A 23,052-nucleotide genomic window follows, 5' to 3' on the forward strand; every position below is an offset into this window, starting at 1 on the left:
CTGTCATGCTTACTACTGCCCTGTCCTGCTCTTCCCTTACTCCTTACCAGTCTAGAGAGAAGAGCTGTCCCAGCTGGATGCTAAAGAGGGAGTTTCACTTGTGACAGGTTGTGGGAAGGGTGAGGAGAGAAGAGGGGTCTGTATTGCACTGAGAATCAAGGTGGGCAGAGCTGGGGCTGACATGGGAGGGCTGGGAAGGAAAGAGCAAGCTTTTAGGTGCTGCTTTTGCTCAACTTGAGGAAACACAGCGGGTCTCAGGAGCAAGTTTCTGTATCTGTACTTTGTCTTAATCCCACCCATGTTATGTTCAGTGTCATTTCTTATTTTTCAGAATATCCTTCCTGAAAAGTTTTGCAATGCCCTTTGAGAAACCCGTTAAACTACTGGTAAAAAGTTTTGCTAGGTGTGTGAAGGGAAATTAATTAAATATTACCAAAAAGAGAACATAGGATTAAAAGAGTTACTTTACTGAAGAATTATCTAGTACCTGTATTTGATCTTGTGTACAATGATCCCCAATCTTGTACTTGGTGCTTTTGCAACTTTGCAGCTTGGTGGTTTGTTTTGTTTGTTTATTTTTCACTTCACTAACAGAGATTTGGAATTGCTGATGGTTTTTTCCTGAGCGCATTCATTTTGCATGTTTTCACAATCTGCAAGCCAAAATGTAGTTACTATGCAGAGGAAAACAAGCATATTTGGGTTATAGATTTATTCTTTTCTGAGGTCTTCAATGGGATAACTTAGCAGATATATGCAGGCTAGTCTGGTAGTTCTAAAGAAGTTTGAAAGGTACACTTTCAAGCCATAAAGATTTAAAACTGGGCCATTATGATTTAATTATGATTTTTAGACAATATAAAATCACATTGCTGAGTGTAAGGAAACCATTTTTCCTCCCATCTGTTTTGAGATGGAGGGAGAAGTGTCAGCCTGTCAAATTATTTTAATCTGAAGAATTTTGATTAAAATTCAGACAGAGCTTGCACATTTTTAGTTGGTGTTAACACAGTCACAATGATGTTCAGGACTGCCAGTGTCTTTTCTTATGTGGAAACCTATACTGTGGCAGAGGCAAAATGAAGTTTCAGAGGATTTAAAGCATACCACTCTTCAAAATACTTTCTTCACTTGCTTTTACAAATTTCTTTTCTCTAGAAATCAATACTCTGCATTTGTTAAAACAAGTTGAAATGGTCTTCCTTTATTGTTCTTTCTTTTTTTCCTTTGTCTCAAATCTTTCATTAATGTATGGCACAAAATAGTTGAACAGAGGGGTTGCGTAATGACACCTAATATGTTTATACTTGAAAGAGCAGTATTTAAAGTACTCAGTCATGTGGATCCCTCCAGATCAAGAGCTCAGTCACAGCAGAAAGGGTTTTAGGGGTCACATTTTTAACATTCCTCACATAAATACATCAAAGCTCAAGTATTTCAAGAACAACCTAAATTCTTTATGCTTCAACACACTGATGGATCTGAAGAAAAAACAATTGCCACTTCTCCATTTTTTTCTTTTTTTTTTTGTTTTACTGAAGAAGGGATATTTGCAGGAAAACAATGATCCTTGTGCAATGATGCAAGTTAACTTGAGCATTAGCTAGATGGCACTGAAACATGTTTGTGCTGAGGTGTCGAAGTGACTTGGTTGGAGCACAGTCTTTGTTAAATGAAATTTCAAGAAAAAAGTGTATCTTAGCCGCTTCTTTTCCTTGTCTAACCATACTTATATATCCATAAGTCTTCATCTAAGTGTATTTTTCTTTGAATCATGCTCTCAATTTCACAAGCCTTTTCCCATTCACCTTGTATGTTGTCACAGAAAGACAAGAAGAGATAAACAATGCTGAAATTTGTGCAAGCCATATTGCATTTTTTGATTTCTATTTCTTTTCAGAGTTTGGAAGTCCATATTTTAAAATATAAAAGAAAACCTTTTCTTTCTCGCTGGTTTGTAAAATAACCTTTTCCAGGCTATAGCTATAGAAGGACAGCATGCTTAGCATCAATAACATTTTAAAATATAAATTCGACATGAATTTCACTTGTGGGATAAAAGAAAATTTACCTTCTAAGAAGTTAGCTAATGTTCTAATAATAGTAGCTGCATCATCAGAAAAGGTTGGATACTACCCTGCTTTGAGTCCACTACTGTCTGGCTTTGTAAATAATTAGCAAATACTTAAAAGACAGGTAGATTGGCCTAAAATACAGCTTTCAGGTAGCTTCAGGGTAAAAATTAACAAATCAGGGTATTCAAAAAACAAAGTTTGAGCACTTTTTACACATCTGTGTTTCTTTCCAGAAAAGAATTTTATTCCTGTGAAATCCTTAGCTGTCCTACATTATTCTGTACTCATCCAGAATTACTTAAAGAATCTTAATGTGCATTTCTGCTGGCTCACCACCTTCCCCCTCATGAAGCTGCCACTGTTGTCACTCTTGTGTTTTTGGAACTAGTCCTCTGATATACTGAACCACTTGTAAACAAACAGGCATTTGCATTTACACTTTTTTACCCCCTGTGAAGTTGGACTCTTAAATAGTCAAAACTGGTTTTCAAGTTCCTGTCCTTTAAGAAACTGATTAAAAAGCAATAACTGAATCTGGTAGGGAAGTGGCAGGTCATGAACAAGTGTACTCAACATCCTACACACTCAGTTTGCAGTCCTGGGCTGGAGGAACCCCTTCCAGGACTGTATCCTAGCTTAGATCCAAGACAAAGACTGTTCAGTTCTCTGGGCGTGGTTTTAAATCTCTGCTCTCTGTGTAGCCAGATTTCCTCCCATGTTGGTTTTGCTTCTGACCTTAGAGAAATGGAAGGTTTTTGCTATTATTTTCAAAATTCTCTGTGTTGGTTGATCTTATCAATTTGAAAAATCAAATCTCCTGTAAAGACAAGTTGGCCTTTAATTCAGTGAGGTTTCTTTCTGTCAGGGTCAGTGACATTTTTAGAAGAAATGGGAACCTCTATGTAGAAAGAATAGTTTATTGCCAGTAGAAAAGAAAGCACTTCTTTGCATCTTGAGAAAGAAGGCGCCTCATGCAGTTCCAAATGGTGTGTCAGTTTTCTCAGCATTTTCTGCTTAGATCTTAGGCCAGTAATGCCTTCTAAGTGCTCTGAGAAATGTCCTGTCTGGATATTTTCATTAAAATATTTCTGGAATCTTTCAACCTTTTTTAAACCTTTTTTTTTTCTTTTTGGTAATACAGATATTTAAATAAAGCAGAATCTTATGAAAGAGACAGCATACGTGCTGGGTGGTGTATATTCAAATAATTGCATTTGAAAGCAGGTTTTATCCTGGTCTACTGTCATCCTTGCAAGGGAAAATCCTCTTATTTTTCCCTTGTTGCATCTTTGTGGTCTCCTGTAGCTCTCTAGAAAAGTCTTCAGTTGTCTCTGAGATGTAGTTCCCTCCTCCTTCCCAACATCCAATTGAACCAGTGCATAATTGCCTGGTAAGACAAGCAGCCAGCCCCGTGCTCCTCTGACAAGCCACAGCCTTTTAGCAAAACATTCATGAACGGTAGACTGTGAGCGATGAATTACACACTTGTAACATCTGTCCCAGTGAGAATCTCAGCTTTCACGGGAAAAAACCCCAAACCAAACCGATATATGTAGTCATCATGGTTTTGGCCAGGGCTTGGGAATGTAAACCTCTTTAATCTGGGATTTCAGAAAGTAAATAACATAAATTGAAACGAAGTGGGTTTTCTAGCCTTCCAGTTATTTCTGTGATAAGATTCAAAGGCTGATGTGGGTTTGACAGAAGTGAGGTCAGCCCCAGTTGTTAATGCTCTAGTCCAAGAGAGGCCTGTTGCAGGCAGCAGGAGGTGTTCTTCAATTTAACTCTTGGATTAAACTCTTCTTTGTTTATACTTGTAGTTTGTGGAAAGTATGTAAACCATGGCCAAGATGCAAAGGAGGAGGTAGAAACACAGTTGATTCTATACTATGGCATTACTCAAGTCCAAAAGTTGTGTCTTGAGGTCTGGTTCATCTGTTGCCTGCAATTGAATTGGGTCCCTGCATACCATCCTTACCTCCTTTTAGGCATGCACTGACCAGTTGATGTGCAGAGTGTTTGTAAAGCCTGTCCTACCATGTATCTTCACTTCCGTGTCATCAGGATGTTTTATCCCACTTGGGCTCTAGCACACCAGGGCTGCTGTACACACGGTGAACTCTGAGTGATGAGACTGTGATGAGACCAAAATACTTATTCAGTGAGATGGCATAGCTCAAGTCTCCTCCAAAACAAAGGACTCAAATCATGTGTACTCATGGCAGTCTTTGGAAGAGAATGTCTGTAGAGTCCGGAGTTGATCAGAGATAATGAGTAGAGACTGAAATGTGGATATTCTGGTTTTCTCCTTGGAAAGGAGGGTGTTTCCATGATTCTGGAGAGTTACTGAACAAAAGGAAGGAAAATACATTGCCTTCTAAAAAAGAATCCAACTGCCTAATTCTTCTGTTTGTGAAATTAAGACAAGTAAGGTTTCTAAGGAGCTTGGAGACTAGCCTTGACAAAGTGATGGTTTCTGTGGAGCCTCTGCTTTAAGGCATTTCACTTTCAAATGTTTGGGATGTCGATGCTTTTAAGCTGGTAGGTGATTAAAAATGGATTTTCATCATTGTGATGCTTTTATAATTTTCATCATTTTCATAATTCTAGTATTAAAAACATTAATCTCAGAAATCACCTCCGACAAACAACCCAACAGTACTGAGAGAGTTTGTTTTAAAGAACTATAAATACTACTACAGCTTAGTTTCTATTTAGATATGTGAATTGTGGAAAATATAGTTTTTAATAACTGGAAAAACTTCAAGGTCCCTTTGTAGAGACTCTTGAAAAATTTAACAGATGTCATCTCTGTCCCTGAATGAATTTTGGTTAATGATTTTTGTGTTCTTGTGTAGATAAGAAGGAATTTTAATGAAAATTCTAGGTACATAATTTAAAATGTTAGTCTTTTCAGTCAAATGTTTCATCACTAAAATGAATATTGCTAGTCAGGTAAATCCATAATGTGTGATTATTCGTAGTCTTTAAAGGTTATTCTCACTTTTTTGTCTAAGCAATGTCAAGAAATATATTTTGTTCATTGATTGGCAAAGTGTGGAAGTACATGAATGATTAACAACTTCTGAGTTTTTTGTTGCTCTGAGCAACCTGATCTAGTTGAAGATGGCCCTGCTCTTTGCAGTGGTGTTGAATTAGATTGCCTTTAAAGGTTCCTTCTAATCCAAACTATTCTGTGACTCTGTGAATATTGTACATGGGCTTCCTAGGATGCACTGTTCCATCATATTCGATTTTACAATACATTGGGTATAAAATGGTGGATAGCACCATTTTGAAAATCACTGTTGCATTTCAACATAATATTTGGCCAAAGCAGAGAAAGGCACTAGGGGCAAAGAAATACGAAAGTAAAGTAGTTGAAAGCTGTTACTTAGGCTGGATAAATATGCAACAGAAGCATTTTGGGTGAAAATTTCCAGATCACATGGTAAAAGAGTTCACTGCTGTCTGTAGTGCTTAATTATTTGTATAATTTGTAAGGGTAGAACCTTCTTAAACCCCATAGAAAGCATAATTACAAATTCCCACTACTGTTAAAAATACAATATGTGAATTTAGAGGCAGTGTAGAAGGATTAGAGCAAAAGGAGACAGAAGGTGGTTAAGCAATCTGCTTAATATCATTCAGCATATCTGTGTCAGAGCTCATGACAGAAGCATCATCTTGATCTGTGGTCAGGTGCATTTTATCACAGTACTAACTGCAAAGCTTTGATGAATATCCACTTTTTGGAGTGATTTGAGTGTAACAATACCATCTATGAGGTATAAATGAAGAAAGTTTCATAGGAAGACTTAAGGTGCTTTTGACAGGGGAATGATGTGCAGATGAAGGATCTGTGGGTTGGGCAGATGGTTTGAAGTGCAGAGGAACACTAGCAGTGAAGTTCATCCTGCTATCTGAGGATTATCATGAAGCTGAAGATGTGCATACTTCAAGAGACAAGGAAATACATCACACAGCTTTCTGAAAGATTCAGGAGTTTGGGCCTTTACTTTGATGACATCTAGGTAACCTGTGTAGTGACCCTGAAAACAAGCAGCTGGTGTAGAGTGGATATTTTTAAGACGGTCAGGTGGAAGGGAATTCTGTGGCTATGTAATGCTTTTTTGTGCATGGTAGCTCAAGGACTTCTTGTTTTAATGTAGACTGTATCTTCTGTTTAGTGGAACTTGTTTATTTTTCAAGGCTGAGAAAAATGAAATGTTACTTCTTGAGGTATAGCAGTTATAACTGTTCTCATATAAGTATTCCTATTACAAGTCTTAGTTTGCTGAAGAAGCAGGGATGGGTGTGTGGTTTTTTACCATGCATAGCAAGGTTGCAGCTGTCCTAGAGATATTCTTAGAAGTCACATTTTGATAAGCATCACTGGTAGCAGTCATGGCTTAACAAAGTTAACCACTTTCTTCAGCTTTCCTTTTTATACAGCGTTCCCTCAACTGGGCTGACAAAATGTCACTCTGCACAAGGAACTGATCACTATGGAAACAATAGGAAAATATAAAGAAAAAACTTCCCAAAGCATCATTACTGTTTAAATTCTCCTATTGTCAAGAAGCCACAGCCTAAATTTACTAGTTAGAAAATAAATGCAACCTGAATCAGTTATGCCTACATTTTGATTTTAAGAAGTCTGGCATCTTGTGCTCCACTGTCTTCTTCCCACCTTCTTGCTGGCATCCTTCCTCAGCAAAGTCAGTAATATAATCTGAAAGCCAAGGTAGATAGTTTCTAGCATGCAAAGCTCTTATGTTTTCATCACATGCATCAAGATTATGGCATATGGTTTACAGAAAATGTATTTATTTTTTAATCATTTAATCAGCCTCCAATGAGGCTGGGTGCAGCTTTGATCTGGAGGTGGATTAGGGGGAGGGTTCAGGTTTGTGTGTAACAGAATTTGAGTCATCAGCACCCTTAGTGCTCCCCTGCAGTGGAGAGTGGTGTAAGGAGCAGGTAACTGCAGGTAACTGAGGCCTCTCCTGAGCTTGTTGAGGAAAGGTACCTGTCTGCTCTTACTGTGTCTTTGCCAGACAGTGTCTTGCTTCAGGGCACAATTTTTTCTTGTTTGTACTGTGGAGTGCCTGACCTTAGGTAACCTAGTTTAGTTCATTAAACTTTGCCAACTTTTTTTGTACTGAATTGTGCCTATCTGCTAATCTCTACAAATCCGTGTTTTACATTTGACAGAACTTATTAAAAATAAGCCAAAAACTCAAGATAGGAACAACTTTGAGGATTTTTCTTTTGGTGGTTTTACTGTAGCAGAAATGTTCAGTAAAGTGGGTGTCTGCATAATGTAACACATCCTATTCCAGATCTCACCTTTTTTGAATTCTTGAAGAAACCCACACTCATTAAATAGCTTTCTGTTATGATAACTTGCAGAGGGAACTGCTGTACTTCAGCCTTCCTACTGAGTGATTTCTCATTATAAATCATCTCTTTATGGCTCAAAAATGCTGCTCCTCCAAACTCCACTCATTAGTGAGACTGGAATGAATTTATTAATAGCTAGCTGTTTGTACCAGAGCTGTGCTTACAAAAGACTGTTGCATTTATGCCCTTGAAGCCCAAAACATGTATGCAATGCATTGGACCTGGACAAACCAGGAATTACCAAGGCTAGCTCTGTGTGTGTCTGTGTGTGTGTGTGTGTAAATGTGGATGAGTACATGCAGGCAACGTGATTTCTATTTGCTCTTCTTCTTCTATTTTGGCTATTGAAAATGAGAAATTTATTTAAAACAAAGGTTTTGATAATGGTACTGAATGTGTTTAAGAAAAAATTAACTTCTTCCTGTCTTCTAAAAGAGTATGTTATTTGTCATTGCCTTCAGAGAAGCTGGATTGTTTTACAGGTAGACTTATTTGACCACAGGTCATTACCTCACAGGAAATATTAAAGATCTTTTTTTGAGCTAAACAGGATAACTGTGCAGGCTTTCAAGTAAGTTTAATGTAATTAGTAAAGGGGTTTCAGCACACCTCTCACAGTACCAGTAACTGACCTCTGTTAAGTACTTCACCCCCTAATAGTTGAGAAGTAGCTTGGTATTGGTTCACAGGAGATTGCTACCTGCTTCATTTCTTGACATTAGCTTAATGAAGAGTAATGACATTCCATGTCATGAAGTAAGTTTTGTCATCCATATACTACTTCACCATTTTTAATCTCTCTTTATTTGAATTGTTAAGGGTTTGGTTTTGCAGTACAGAGGTCAGTAATTGCTTTACCTTTAACTCTGTCTCTGATTCAGACCCTAGTAATGCAGTTTGTATTCTTAAAAGGCTATACTTAAATATCCTTTTAAATACGCCTTACAAGGATAGCTAGAATAAGGGTGGAAAGAAATTAACACCAGTGTTTTTATGTTGTTTTCTTCATATTTCATGTATAGGGATACAAAGTAGAGGACATCCTATTTAAGGTATTCTGTTATTTTTGTCAGACATACTTTTGAGGAAATTTTCTGTTGAAGTGTTTGCAGTTTTCATTATTGGCTAAATATTCTTATATTTGTGCATTTTTACTCCTGTGATATCTTTGCAACACTCTTCGCTATCATTGAGCAGTAATTACTTATGTAGTTAGCCAGGACTTTTTGCTGCAAAAAGTTTAATTTGTTTTCTCGATTCTTTTTCTAATAGGTATTCATTCCCATTTCTGTTTCATGTATTCAATAGGGAATGAATACAAAAAGCGTCCACAGTAATTAACATAGGACACACCAAGCTCTGTCGTCTTTAAAGTATTCTTTGACCATAACCAATTCTATTAAAAAGCTAGCAATCTAATGAAAAAGAGGAGCAACTGAAGTTGTTATTAAAATGGTAATTTTCCCAGTCTTGCTTCTCAAGATTGCAGTACTTACTGGTCAGGTCTTACAAAGGTTGTTAATTTAATTTCTTTTATAAGGTGTTGTTTGTTTATTTGCGGGGGGGGGTGTTGGTTGGGGTTTTTCTTGGTTTTTTTACTCCAGTGTATTATTCTTTAAACTTTCAAGCATATATATCTCCAGAATTTTATTGCTAGTGCTTCATAGCTACTTGGGTAGCTCCTTGGGAGGCAAGACTAGATGAGGTGAGAAAGGAGGCATGTGGATGTGCTTCAGACAGCTTGTTTTGACTGGGAGTTTGAGAGGAGTTCCTGTCACTACACCTGCAAACAAAGCTTTTCATCAGTGGTGGTGACCTGCTATTTTTCAGCATTCTTTGTGAATTCCCTTTCATCTGCTGTTGGTGGGACTTCGAATTTTGAAGTTATGGAGTTCTCAATGTAAGTCACTTTTGTTAAGGCTTTCCAAAACTGTTAGTCATTGTTATGTTGCCTTTAGCTTCTCCAGTTCTTTGTCCTTCCCATTTTTTGAACTGTGATCCTAGTGGAGCATAGAAAAAGAAGTTATTAAACAGAGATTGCATCCAGACTGCAGGAGACGTCCTTCAGGCTGCTATTTATAATAAGCACTGCGTCTGAAATAAATGCCCAGTAAGTGGCTGATACTGTGAAATTTATTCCTACTCCTAAAGGGTACTGACTTCAAACATACTACTTATCTACTTCTGAGTGTCTTTTGGCTATCCTGCTCTACCTTCTTATAAATAAATGTATTTTGTGGGTGTAAAAAGAACGTGAGATTTTTTTAAAGTAACTTTTTAGTTACAACATAGCATGTATTCAGTTTGTCACACAGGTAGGTTCTGAGTCACTTGATAGTCTTTTCCTTACCTTGCTAAACTGCTAGATATGAAAATAAAATAACCGCACAAAAAATCAGCTTTAAATTTTATTTTTTAAGGGAAATAAGTGACTACTCATATGCCCTTAAGATGAGTCTTCCTTGATAGTATGAAATGCCTTCTGAGTTGATAAGCAGGTTCTGTGTTTTGCACAGACTTTCAATACTGTGTCTTTCTCTTCGAAATGTTGTAGGTTTTTAAGCTTTACTAGAAGAACTACAATTAAATGTTCAAAATGATAATGGATTTTCTTTGTTATGAGTATAGTTTCAAGACTACTTTGGTGCTTGTTCTTTTGACATATTTTAAAAGTACAAATCAAACAACCAAAACACCTTGATTTTTTTCAGTAGGCAAAGAGAAAAAAGAAAAAAACCTGCACAGAAGATGCTGCTTTTTATCCATGAGCCACTCTAGAATCCTGTTATCCACTACTGACTGTTGTAGCTTGATAGGCTTCCAGCTGGTAGATTTCTATTACACCTAGAGAGGTTGTTCTGTCAAACCTAGAGCCAACTTGCTATTTGTCCCATGTGCAGAAATTGGTTATTAATGACTTTCTTCTACTGGGTTGGTAAAGTGGCTTAGTAGTTGCCAGAGGCTTAATCTGGGATTTAATGACATTTTTGCTGATAAAATCCGTTAGTCAGTATGTGTCTATTTACACTCTTACAGTGTGTGTTGTTCTCCCACTCCATATTAAACCAGCTCATAGGCTTTAATTTTCCTTTATTGCCCCCTTATTAGTGTAGGAAACCTGAAATGTGCCATTCTAATTTTTGGCAGTAGGTAGGTAGGATTGCAGTCTGTGCTCTTAAGAGCCATTTTACGCTTTGTTTCTTTTTTTTCTTAAGCATTGTCTGGAACAGGAGAAACAAACTTTGTTAAGAAGAAAAACTGCATATCTATCCATTCAAATAAGCAGGGCTTTACTAAATTGCATTTTCAGGTGAGATTTACTTAATGTGATGTAGGAGGTATGAATTATATGGTGAGACTTGGCTGTGGGTACTCATTTTTATGTGTGTTTGTTGCTCAAGAGGGCAGGCCAGCTATTCAGCAGGTACAGCCTTTGCTTTCCCAGTGAGACTGGGGCAAGGCTCCTTTCTCCTTGGGGCTCTGCAGGCCTGCTGATAAATTTGAGCAAGCGTAGTGCTGAACTGTGCTACCCACCTCAGCTGTGCCACTCATCTATGAGACTGTCCTCCATCTCTGTACTCCATGTGGCAGTGACAGAAGCAAACTGGTTCCATTTTACACAGCTGGAATCTTCCTTTGGTTCCCTTTGAACTTTAACAAATTACTCTGTCATGTTGCTCTATCCGGTTCCTTCTTTTATTTCTGAAAGATCTGTTTCAATACCAGACCCTTTCAGGATTTATTACTGTTGAGAAGAGTGGAAGGATTGCTTCACATATCGTGGAGGGTGTGCTTTCATTTGTATACTCTCAGTACACTGTTTTCCTTTCTAGCAGTGGTTTAAAAGAGTTGCTTGTGATCTGTGATAATCCCTTATGCTTCTTTGAAGATGAGCCACTACTTGTTCCACTTCTCATCGTTGTGTAGCTTTAAGCAATCCATGTTGCCCCTGCCTTTTATACAGGTTTATTTTTCTGAACAGTTCTGTTACTTCAAAAGCATTTTGAATTCCAGTTCTGCCTTACAACATACTTGCATGTTCAGTGAACTCTCAGAGTTTTGTCTAGCGTGGGAAGTGCAGCACCCTTCCTTCACTGCAAAACCTCTGAAAGAGACAATACTTGTTAAATGAAATGCAGGTATGATGACCACCTGTTTACCTGTGTGGTGGTAACAGTAGTGCTGGACAGCCTCCCTGAGCGGGCTGGCAGTCCGAGAATATCTTTTAGTCTAAATGGGTTTTTAGTCTCCTGTGTAAAGGTCTTGCTGCTGCAGATAGATGGTGTAACTCTGCATAGATATCCACAGCATCACCATCATCACACAGCATTTAGCTGTGTGGGCTTAGAGAAAGCCTTTCCTTCCACTGATCATGCAAACAGATTTATTATACTGAAATCAGCCAGATAGAAACTCTCTAACACAGTTTTGAGTATTACAAAGCAGGCATTCTTTATTTCAGTGCTGGGCACTTGGGGGATCCTTCCACTTATTGAGTGCCCCGAGTGTCAGGTACACAGAGTTCTTATCATACACACTGATGACATATTCATTAGCTATCCCCACTTACTTGACATACATGTGTTACTTTATTTCTCATAGTCACAGTCCTTATCAGAAGTCCTTTTATGGTTCTTTGGGGTTTTTTTGGTGCTCTTCAATGTCCGGCATCCCTTTCAGGTGGCAGTTCCCTGACCTCTGCTTTTGAGCAAGTGCGATATCGTTGTTTTGCATAACATCTGCTTTGTCAGCCTTGCAGAGCTGAGTCAGCATCCTGCTTGTGTTTTGCATGACTTCTGTTTGCCTAAGTTACATCCTTTATCTACTTCTCCAAGGCTGCGTTGTTCTGTTCTCCTGTCCTTATCAAGTCCTCCTCCTCTTGTACTATCTCCAGTCATACATGCAGTTTCTGATCTTAATGCAGTCTGTCTTTTCCCCTGTAGTCCTTATAACTGTTTTTCAGTGGAGAGGTTAGAGTCTGTGGTTTTGGATTTTTTTTTGTTTGTTTATTTGTTTTTATTTTTGTAATTAAAGATTAATATTAAAGAATTAAGGATTTTAGAGTAAGACTTTCGCAATTTTAAATGTTATAACTCAAATTATTGTAAGGCAAGTCAGCTGCAATAAGGACTGCTTAGTTTGTGCTACAGGCTAATTACAATATAAGTATGTACAGACAATCTTCAGTTGTTTTATGAATGCACTGATTTCCTTGCTGGAGAAGAACTGTGTGGGGTCATAATACTAGAAGTAAATGTTGCTAAATATGTGCAGTTGATCCCAATACTGGCCATGCTGTAGACAGAGTTCCAGCTCTGAGGAAGGGCAAGCCTTGAGGCCAGCTGTTGCATCACCAGTGAAAATGAGCAAACCTCATTTAGTGGGTCACGCAAGCAGGAACAAACTGGGCAGGTGACCAGGCAGCGTTAAAGGCCACTTCCATCTCAGTGCTGTGACCCGGCAGGGGTTGTGGCAAATAGCTTCATTCCTGGTGGGGATATGTTTTGAATTCTAGTTTGGGTCCAACTTGGCTGAGCTGTTATCCAGGAACCTCTACCAACTGTCGGAAGAAGATACTGTCAGTCTAGTGAACTGGCAGCATTTTACTAAAGTCCCAGTTTTCAAGCCAATGCTTTTTTAAGGAGCTCTAATTTGGAAAAGAAATTCCTGTGAGTAATGCCTGATGACAAATCTTCTTTCATCTCTGCATTTCCTGAGTTCTAGAAATAACATTTTGTGTGTGATGATTTTGATATCTGGACTGTCTTGATCATGTGCCATATTTAATGCTGCTTTGTGAAGTGGACAAAGTGAGTTTAAAAGAGCAGTATCTTTTGAAAATGCTTTGGATACCACTTAGGTGATGACTGAGCTTTGGCAGGGGCTGCCCAATGAAGAAATCTGCTGCAGTGCCTTATTTAAGGGCAGTATAATGAAGTGAGGAATTAGAATTTAATGCAAGGGAAATGTGCAATGTGGGTGGGTCATGCAGATAGATTTTGATAGGGCGATGAAAAGGATTTCTACAGTCACAAAGACTAAAACTGAAGTGCTGGTACTTGCCTGTTAGCAGGCAGGAGAGATGTTCTGTCTGATCTAAATCAGTGCTCATTTTTTTTCCTCAGATGAAAATGACTACTCATGAAAGGTTAGAGGATTTATGGGGGTGTCAAAACATATGGCAGATGGGCTGGATTAGGACTCATAAGTATAGTAATCCAAATCCTTTCTGCCAAGCATTACAGAGGATCTCTTCTCCTGCTGGACTGCACTGAATGTACACAATCAGATCAGAGGAGCACTGGCTGTCAGGAGGCTCAGAGGAAGAGTTACTAGTGAAAGTGCTTGTCTGAGCAGAGTTCATTATGAAAACACTTCATTTGCAGGCGAAAGTCTACTGGGGAACTGGCTACATTATTTAATTTTAATAAACTGCTGGAATGATTTTCTTCCGAAGCCTGAAAGAAAGTAAAGCCAAAATGTATGCTAAACCTTTCACGTTATCTGTGACTGTATTAGCACAGAGGGATAAAAGCTAAGCAAAAGTCATGAATGTTGAGAGAGGAAAAAGAGGGAATGAGTTTGTCTTTCCCTTCTAGGCCAATGCTATCTGTGAGATTTGAAATTTAGAAAAAAAAGATAAAGGAGAAATGCATCCTACTTTAAATTGTTGTGACAGAGGTTTAAGTGTTAAGGATAAATTTTCTTGGCGCTAGACTGAGCCTCCTCTAAAATCTGAAAATTCACAGTGGCGTGTCAGTGTTACACGGGTTGTCTGAAATCTGGGGAAGAATGCAAACCATTTGTGTCTGAGGCAACAACAGGAGATTTGCACTTCACTCCTGTAGTCAGTTAACTAAGCTTAATAATCTACCAGAGCTCCTCCTCCAGTTGACTAGTGTTTACAGCATGATAAATTGATATTCTGGTGTGGTAAACCTACTCAGATACCTCTGAGCTCCATGAGTGAATTCTTAGATATTTCATTTGCAAGTCATGTAAAATGCTTTAAAAATAGTTTAAAAAGTTTTGTTACAGCATGAAACACAAAACTGTATATGGATAATCTGTGTTCTTTGTAGAACCAACAAGCGTAAGGATCCAGATCGCAGAGATCTTAAATATAATGCTTAAAAGGGAGGCTGCAAATAGTTACTCCAGCAGTAAGGATTGATTAGCTTCGAGCTACAGATTGTTAACATTTCTAGGGATAGGAACAAGAGGTAAACTTTTAATTGTTAGTATTTGGTTAACATATGAGGAAGACATGAAAGATTTTTGAAGGTTTCACTATTATCCATTAGGAATAGCATATCTGCTCTCACGTGATTTTGTCAGAGAACCCTGTAATGTGAGCTTTCCTAGCATTTAATTGAAAAGTGCAATGCTTAGGACTTCAGAAAAGAAAGATTTTCTTCCAGTTTTTAAGTAAGTATTAACAAAATAACAAAGCAGTCTAATCAGTCCCTGAAAGCTCACTTTTCAAGTTAATCAAGTGTCATTTTCCTAGTATTTGGGCTATCTTAATCTTTTGAGTGGTATGTAGCCTTCCAGCAAAGGCTTGCTCTAAATTTCTAACTCAAAAAAGACCATCTTTGACTTCCCAGCTTCTTTCTGTCTAAGTAGCCCCTCATAAGAGGTTTGTAAGAAGGATGTATTAAAGAGCAAATAGGCCGCATTTAATATTTGAGAGTTGTTTATATGTATGTTTGAAGGAAATGAGTTTGAAAATAATTGAGCCAGAAGGGTGGGGAGAAAAAGTTTCATGTAGAAAAATATGACGAGAATAAAAGGACAAGTACAACCAGGGACGTAAGGTTTTACTATGATGGCATACATGCAAATCTATGAAATCTGAATAATCTTTTTACTCCGAATATAAACTTAGTTCAGTGATAACCAGTTTACACAGCTTTATAACTTAAAAGCATTTAAATAGTTTTGGCAGACATGGATGAAACCATATGAGAAGTGAGTTGTGAAGTATTATCCAGCTAACAAATAAAAGTAAGTTGTTCTAATAGGCTTTCTAGGGAATATAGTTATCATGAAGTGTAGATGAGGGTTTTGATTGATATATTACCAAAAATTGTGGATTATCCGGGATATTAAAAAACTAGTAAATCAAGCTGGTATTAATATGTCAAATTAAATCTGTGGACCCAGGCTTTACTTAATGTATAAAAAGTGCCAGCATTTTCTAGGTGTTTTCGATACAAATCCATAAATGTTCTCATTATAACTTGTTATAAAACAATTGTTTGTTCCCTACTAATGCCTCCATTAAATTCTTCCGTATCAAAACTGAATGAATAATCGAAATGACATTTAATGTTTTAAACTTCATAACGAAGAACTCTGTATACATGTGAAAAGGAATAAATTTCTTCATGATAAATTATAAGTTAAGTTATAAATTATCATGACTAGACTGTGTCTTCTTAGTAGAACATCAGCAAACTGATGGTAGAAAACTATTAATAATTGACCTGAAATGGAATAACACAATCATCTATAATTCATGATACCAAGGGTTGGTCCCTCCCACAAAGGAGAAAAATGAGCTGTTCTGTAGAAATAAGATAAAACATTCTACTGCAAGGTTCTGCATCTGAATAACTAAATCAATATTGAATAATCATCCCAGGAATGTGTAGTGTGAGATGGAAAACCAGGCCTAATAAAATGAAAAATGATTGACAAATAATTCTTTCTAATAATGGGGAAAGATTCTCTGTATCTGGAACTCTTTGGCAAATAAGGCATTTTTTCATTACAAAAGACGTCTGAAATAGAAATATAAAAATACACATATTTTAGCATAGAGAGTAATGTAAACCAGCTTTCATTTAGGGTGCACATGTAATCAAGAGCAGAACTTAACCAAGAAGCAGCTTCTGCTGGAAAATGTTCAGTTACTCCCTAAATAAGTGGAGATTCTTCATGTTGCTGCCATGATGATACTGGTAGGCAGAGTCAGCTGCCTGCTACACATAATGTTATTTAGCTGTGTGTGAAGATGTGAAAGGTTTTGGAGCACTTGTGGTGTGCTTGAAGAAAAACCTGTTTGGCTCTGAGATGACAGAATCACAGAGTTGTTAGGGTTGGAAGGGATCTCTGTAGATCATCCAGTCTGAGCCCCCTTCCAAGGCAGGGTCACCTAGAGCAGGTTGTACAGGAATGCATCCAGGTGGGTTTTGAGTGTCTCCAGAGAAGGAAAATCCACAACATCCCTGGGCAGCCTGTTCCAGTGCTCTGCCCTCTCAATGTAGGGAAGTCCTTCCTCATATTGAGGTGAAACCTTTTGTGTTTTATGTAAAATGGAACATCCTTTAGACTTTAAATCTAGCTAAAGCAAACTTGTGTTTTGGTCACAGCCAGAAACAGAGAAAGAATTTGGGAGGTTATATAGGAGCTATTGTAAAAGTCCATAAATTCTTCTAAAATAAAGAGTTTCCAAACCATTGCACAACTAAATCTTAAGCGAGGACTGACAGCCCTAAAATGTCTGAAGGTTTCACTCTGATACACTCTGGGTACAGCTTAAAGGAAAGAACCAGTTCCTTTAGTCTATACTCAACAACATACCCCAACATGGTGTGGTCCAAATGTCAGAGGCAGATCTATTTTATTTGTTTCCATTACTGAAAGAAGTTCTATCAGATGTTTTCTTCATTATTTTTTGGGATAAAATTTGTACAACTAAATAGCTAGTGTTGATTTATACTCTTTTTTTTTTCAGAGAAAGAATTTGACCCTGCTCTTCAGCATTGGTTTATTGACCTCCTGGGGAACTGCACTGCTGGGTGTTCGCTTCTACTGGATGGGCAACAAGCCCCCAAGTTTTTCTAATTCTGACAATCCAGCAGCTGACTCAGACAGTTTTCTCACACGTACCCTGACCTTCTTTTACCTGCCAACCAAGAACCTCTGGCTGTTGCTGTGCCCAGATACCCTCAGCTTTGACTGGTCTATGGATGCCGTGCCTCTTCTAAAAGCAGTCAGTGACTGGAGGAATCTACACACTGTGGCCTTCTATGCAGGACTCCTCCTCCTTGCCTACTTTAGCTTGAAGGGCTCCAGCAGTGAGAGAGAATGCAATGGGAAAACTGTAATGAACGGCAAGCAAAATGCAAATGGGCATAGCTGCCACTCAGAGATGGAGTACAAGACACTGGAGGTGAAGTCAAGCTTTGCATCAAAAGAAGAGAATGGCCTAAAAAAGCATGAAATTCAGAAACTGCAGCTTCCTTCAACCGAGAACATTGTCATTCTGTCTCTCTCTTTGTTAATAGTGCCCTTCGTTCCTGCCACAAACCTATTTTTCTATGTTGGCTTTGTAATAGCAGAGCGTGTGCTGTATGTTCCTAGTATGGGCTTCTGCCTGCTGGTTACAGTAGGTGTCAGGGCCCTTTATGTCAAAGCCCAAAAGCGCTTTCTGAAGAACTTGGTTTTTTGTTCCACTGCTGCATTAATTGTTTTCTATGGACTCAAGACTGTTGTCAGGAATGGGGACTGGCAGAATGAGGAGATGCTGTATAGGTCAGGGATTAAAGTAAACCCTGCTAAAGGTAATTTTTGCTCTTTATGGTGAATACTTAACTAATTCCAGTCTGTTTTTGCCTTTGAATTGTCTTATTTTATCAGCTTCATCTAAAGAGGATACTTTAAGAAATGTAATTTCAAGTTGCAATGGTTATGTGCATTAGTAAAAAACTGGGGAAAAGCAGGAATACATTTTGATTAGGTGTTGCAAGTTTGGCATTAACATGGAGAAAAGGAGACCCTCAGGTAAGGGGATACTTTCTTTTTCATTTGTATTATTTTGAAATTAAAGATGTATTAATAGTATCACCAGAGCCCACCCTGGTGTTTTTCCATTTGGAATACGGTATCTAGCCTGCTAATGAAGATTTTTGTATGTGTACCAAATTTCTGTTTTCTTTGACCAGAAAATATAAGAAGTAGTAAAGGGCAGTGTCAGGGAAGTGCTGTTCCTTTATTTCATCTGATGCAAATAACGTCAATGCTACATAATAAAAATGAGGAAATGAGGTCATATAATTCAGCCTAGGAAATGACTGTAGTTCCCCCTGCATATGAGTACTGTAAAGAGTTATTGTCAAATTCTTATGCCTTCCTGTTCATGTATAAATATCAGCATTTGTAACATTGCCCAGCCACGTCTCTCAAAGGTTATATCTATGCTGTAATGAGATGTGACCACAGCTAGTGTAAACACATCCAAACAGGCAGTAAACCTGCTAATTTAGGTATCAGTAACAACACTGAGCTGTGGCTCTGTGGTTTCAAGCATATATGGCAGATCCAGCTGGGATCCTGAACTCCACAGTGTCTGGCTGTACTGCTCTTGGCACACATGCAAGTTTATATGAGACTGGTCAAAATATCACCTGTGAGTGCAATGTAGACATTGACTAAGCCTTCTTTACTCACAGTTCATCAGAAGTGAGAAGGGATCAGTTGATTGCTTTGCCTGTCTGTGAAAGAAAAATTTGACAGAACTTGAATACTCGAGTTTTTTCAGTGCTCTGCTCAGAAACCCGTTATATGATGCAAAGTTATCTGCTGATAGAGTTGTGCTTTTTGGTTAGACAGTTACATCATGCCATAGTCTAAAAGCTGTGATAGTATGAGCCAGATGCAGGTGGTTAGTGTGAGCTGATAGGGAGTGAAAAAGTAGATTTGGCAGATAAAATGCCCTGCAAAGCAGCATTTTAGTAGTTTGTCAGTCTGATTTTGTAACTCTTCTTTATATACTTTCTCACCCTAGGAAAATTATTAAACTTGTTGCTGCAGTAAGTGACTTTTTTTAATTGTGAACAAGCACATCCCATTTGTTTTACTTTTTTTTTCAAAGCTAGCACAGGACAGCAAGAAATGAAGTAACTGAACAGCAAGCCAGTACACCAGAGTGATTATATGAAGCTCTGAGACTTACAAGTTTAGTGACAATATAAAACTTGTATTGAAACACTGGAATTCCTTGGAAAGAAAAGTTTGTATGAACATGATTAGTTAATGTATGTTCCATTTTTGTCTTTGGTGGAGATCCCCAGACATTAATAGTTGTCTGCTTGCAATGAGCCAAATTTCGTGATCAAACAAACTATGCTAGCTTTTGCCCGATAGTAGGATTGGCTGCAGCATTGTCTGGAAATTAGACTACTGGGTATTATGCTCCCAGGAGAGAAGCTGAGCTATTTTCATCATGCACATCTCAGTATGCACAGACTCGTGTGTATATGATCATCTGGTTTCTTGCTGTATAAGCTGACATTAAGTGTCTTGTAAGATGTGTGAAAGCAAAGACAGTATGTCAATGCAATGATATAGACATGACTGAGCTGACTTTAAATCTGCTTAAAATACTGTGTTAAACTTCTGCTGAATATTTACTAGCCCACACACATTGTAACAGGCTGGGTATAAGAAACTCCTAGCTAATGCGACCTGTCACCAAACTCTATTCTATGTGAATATTTCTAAGATTATCCCTGGCTTTGACTATGCTAATTTTATTTTCTATTTCTCATACAATCAGGCTAGTCTGATTGGACTAGACTGGCTGCCAGTCCTGCCAAAGCATTAGGAGATAACAATACAAACTACTCTTCAGTAATTAAATGAGGTTGATGTAGGAAAAACAATTTATTTTTGTTTGCCTTTTCTTTTTAGTTTTATGAATGCTTGTGATAAATAGGCCATTCAGACAGTGAGACAATGGGCTGCTTAGTCAAACGGTAGAGTGGAGAAGTGTTTTCCTTATTCTTAGGCTACTAAGAGGCTGTCACTCCTCATTTCTCTCTTTTCCTCAACTCATAGCAAGCTTCTCCTCAATAGATTTTCTTCTGAAAATTTTTGAGTGGCTGGATCATTTGCCCTGATAGTTCCACTTTTTCTCCCTTCTGCTGCAAAGAGCTTCTTCTGAACAAGAGCTGCTTCTGTCCTAATCTAAAAAGCAATGAGGTATCCCTTGAAAAACTCACAGTGGGAACCGATAAAGATATAGAAATCTGTGAAGACTAGCTTTGCTAAATCAAAAAGATGAGTGGTTTTTTCCAGATCTGTCTGTATTCTGGGCTGGCAGGATGAAAGCCACTGATGGCTGAATGCTGTGCAACATTGAGCTGATGTGCTGTGCTCACGAGGGCACTTGTGAGGCAAGCTTTTAGCATGGGTGCATTTGTGTTCAGTGTGGCTGAACCACTCTGGAAATGGAGTTGTCTCATGTGGTGATGGTTTATAATCAGGTACTGTGTGTTGTAGTATGTGTAAGATTATAATCTCATCTGCTACTGTGGGATTTTCAGGCAAACATACTCAGCAGTTTCTCCATCTTCAATCCTCAGTGAAGAAATGGGTGATAATCACCTCACCAGCACTTTCTTCTGGTCCCTTCAGGGGTACCTTGCAGGCAGTGCAGACAGGGTAGTGTTCTGCCTCAGGTAAGAGAGTCTCTACTCCCACAGGCAGCCACAGCCTTTCTGCAATTTACATTTCTCCAGGCTGTTCTTGTCAATCACTGACAATATGGAAAAAATACTCAAAAGCACGAGGCATGGATTATCTCTTAAAAAAACCTGAAAATGCACCGTGGGAGAGTCAAGTGAGAAGAAGGTGGTGAAACTGCCTCCAAACTGCCGAGTGTGTGCCAGCTTTTGTGGCTGCCTTGCTGTGTGGCAGGCAGCTGCCATCCCTTGGCTGAGGGCATCCTACTGGTCGTCTTCTGCTGTTTTGGTTATGACTAGTATTTCAAATAACTTTAAAATGATCCAAGCAGTACCTTGTTACAGTTTGTCAGTACTTGAGGGAGAAATGTGAAAGGCTGACTAATTTAGTTTGTGGATTCTGAAGTGGGTGTATGCATGTTTTGACCATAGGGAGGGGAAGACACAAGTGTTTCTCTGTTCTAACTTCAACTTAATGAGCAGCCCAACTGATCTAAAACCATTCTCATTATCTGAGTGCTCTTTTATAGTGAAGGAAGCCTCCCAAAATGTAAAATCAAGCAAAAAATTAAAAGTGGGTGGTAGCTGTCACGTCTCTTTTGGTTAGACTGAGGGCCATTCTGTGGTGATGATTACCTTGTGTTTAACATAAAATTGTAATGACACACAAAAATAGTTGTGCTTATTATGCCTCATTAACTCTAGTTTTCCCTGTAGTACCAAAAATAAGCTTCAAAAAACTTAATCTTTTTCCTCTGGGCCGTTTCATACCTTGCAGTCCACATCCGAGCATCAAAGATCATTATGATATATTTGCTGTACCTGAGACAGACTGAAGAAGTAGAAAATAGAGAGACTTCAACTGCTAGACTGCCACAGAAGTATTAGTTTCTTGGTCATATTTTATGATGAAGTTTTAGCCTCCTGGTGCCATGACATTTGTAAGTAAACTTTGAGGATCCTTCCAGGAAATACCTAAACTACTACATAAAGTGGATGTTTAACTAAAAATTCAACTAATTGTTCAGTGAGGAAAAACAGTTGCTATACTTCCTACTAAGCTAGGTAGAGAAGCCATATTTCCCTCAAACAAAAAAGATGTGATAAATCATTATTTTCCATTAATCACTACTGATGACTGGAGACCAATCAAGAAGAAATATTTTAAGGTACAGCATTCTTCAAATATACTTATTATGAAGAGCTTGCATTATGCTGACAAAATCACCTCTAATACCTTTAGAGCTTTCAATAGCTATTGCTCTGACACACAGCTTGTTGTTCACTACACATTTTTTATACTTTCTAAATAGAGCAGTGCGTGTCCTGATAAATACATTGGCCATGTAAAATTAGCTTGAGCATTTGGGATTGCCTTTCAGTGTTTTGCTGTATATATTCAGGATTTTTAATATGTAGCTTGTCAGTAAAACTCCAACTCATCTTTGGCCCAACAGCCTAAAATACTACTCTGTGCAGTAATCATTTCTTTTTACTTTGGTTCATTTAATTTCAATCATAAAAAATGGTAACAGTGTGATTAATATAACATAGCACTGAATAGAAAGTGTGGGTTTGGGAAAAAAAGGCTTGAGAGAGAAAGTGATTTCAGTGTACAGATCGCCACATAAACCATCAGATTTTAAATGTATAAAACCTGCTAGTAAGTACACTTGAAAGTTCTGAATATTATCACTGTTAAGAAATACCAGTGATATGAGCACACCATCTGGAGTTAGGCATTCATGAGTTAGTTTTAATTTTGCTAATGAACTCTTCTTTAGTCTTTGAACAAACCACTTTAATCTCAATTTTTCCCTCTGGAATGGAACTCATATTACCTATTATCATAAGATACTGGAATTTTAAAATTTATTTTGATGATTCATGATTGTTTAAAAACCTCTCCATATTTATGTCAGTATAATATCCCTCCTAAGCCAGTTGATAAATATATATAAGAATATATATTCATTATGGTGATTCTTGACATTCTTTTTAATTAATGTTTTTAGAAATTGTCAGGGAAACATACGACCAAGTAATCATCAGTTTTCCCAATACCTTTGCCAGAACTTTGATACTTAGTCTTTTTTTAT

The 23,052-nt window shown here is 37.9% G+C and overlaps 1 protein-coding gene across 1 annotated transcript in view; it reads left to right on the forward strand.

The window, feature by feature from the left end:
- Positions 1-23,052, forward strand: part of TMTC2 (transmembrane O-mannosyltransferase targeting cadherins 2) — a 240,517-nt gene that overhangs the window by 123,074 nt on the left and 94,391 nt on the right. The window contains exon 3 of the mRNA XM_085045973.1: positions 17,224-18,052. Coding sequence (XP_084902099.1) covers positions 17,224-18,052 — 829 coding nt within the window. The remainder of the gene's footprint in view (positions 1-17,223; positions 18,053-23,052) is intronic.

This window comes from Lichenostomus cassidix, chromosome 1Aa (genome assembly GCF_008360975.1).
Source record: "Lichenostomus cassidix isolate B80296 chromosome 1Aa, HeHo_3.0, whole genome shotgun sequence".
In the NCBI taxonomy this organism is placed as follows: domain Eukaryota; kingdom Metazoa; phylum Chordata; class Aves; order Passeriformes; family Meliphagidae; genus Lichenostomus; species Lichenostomus cassidix.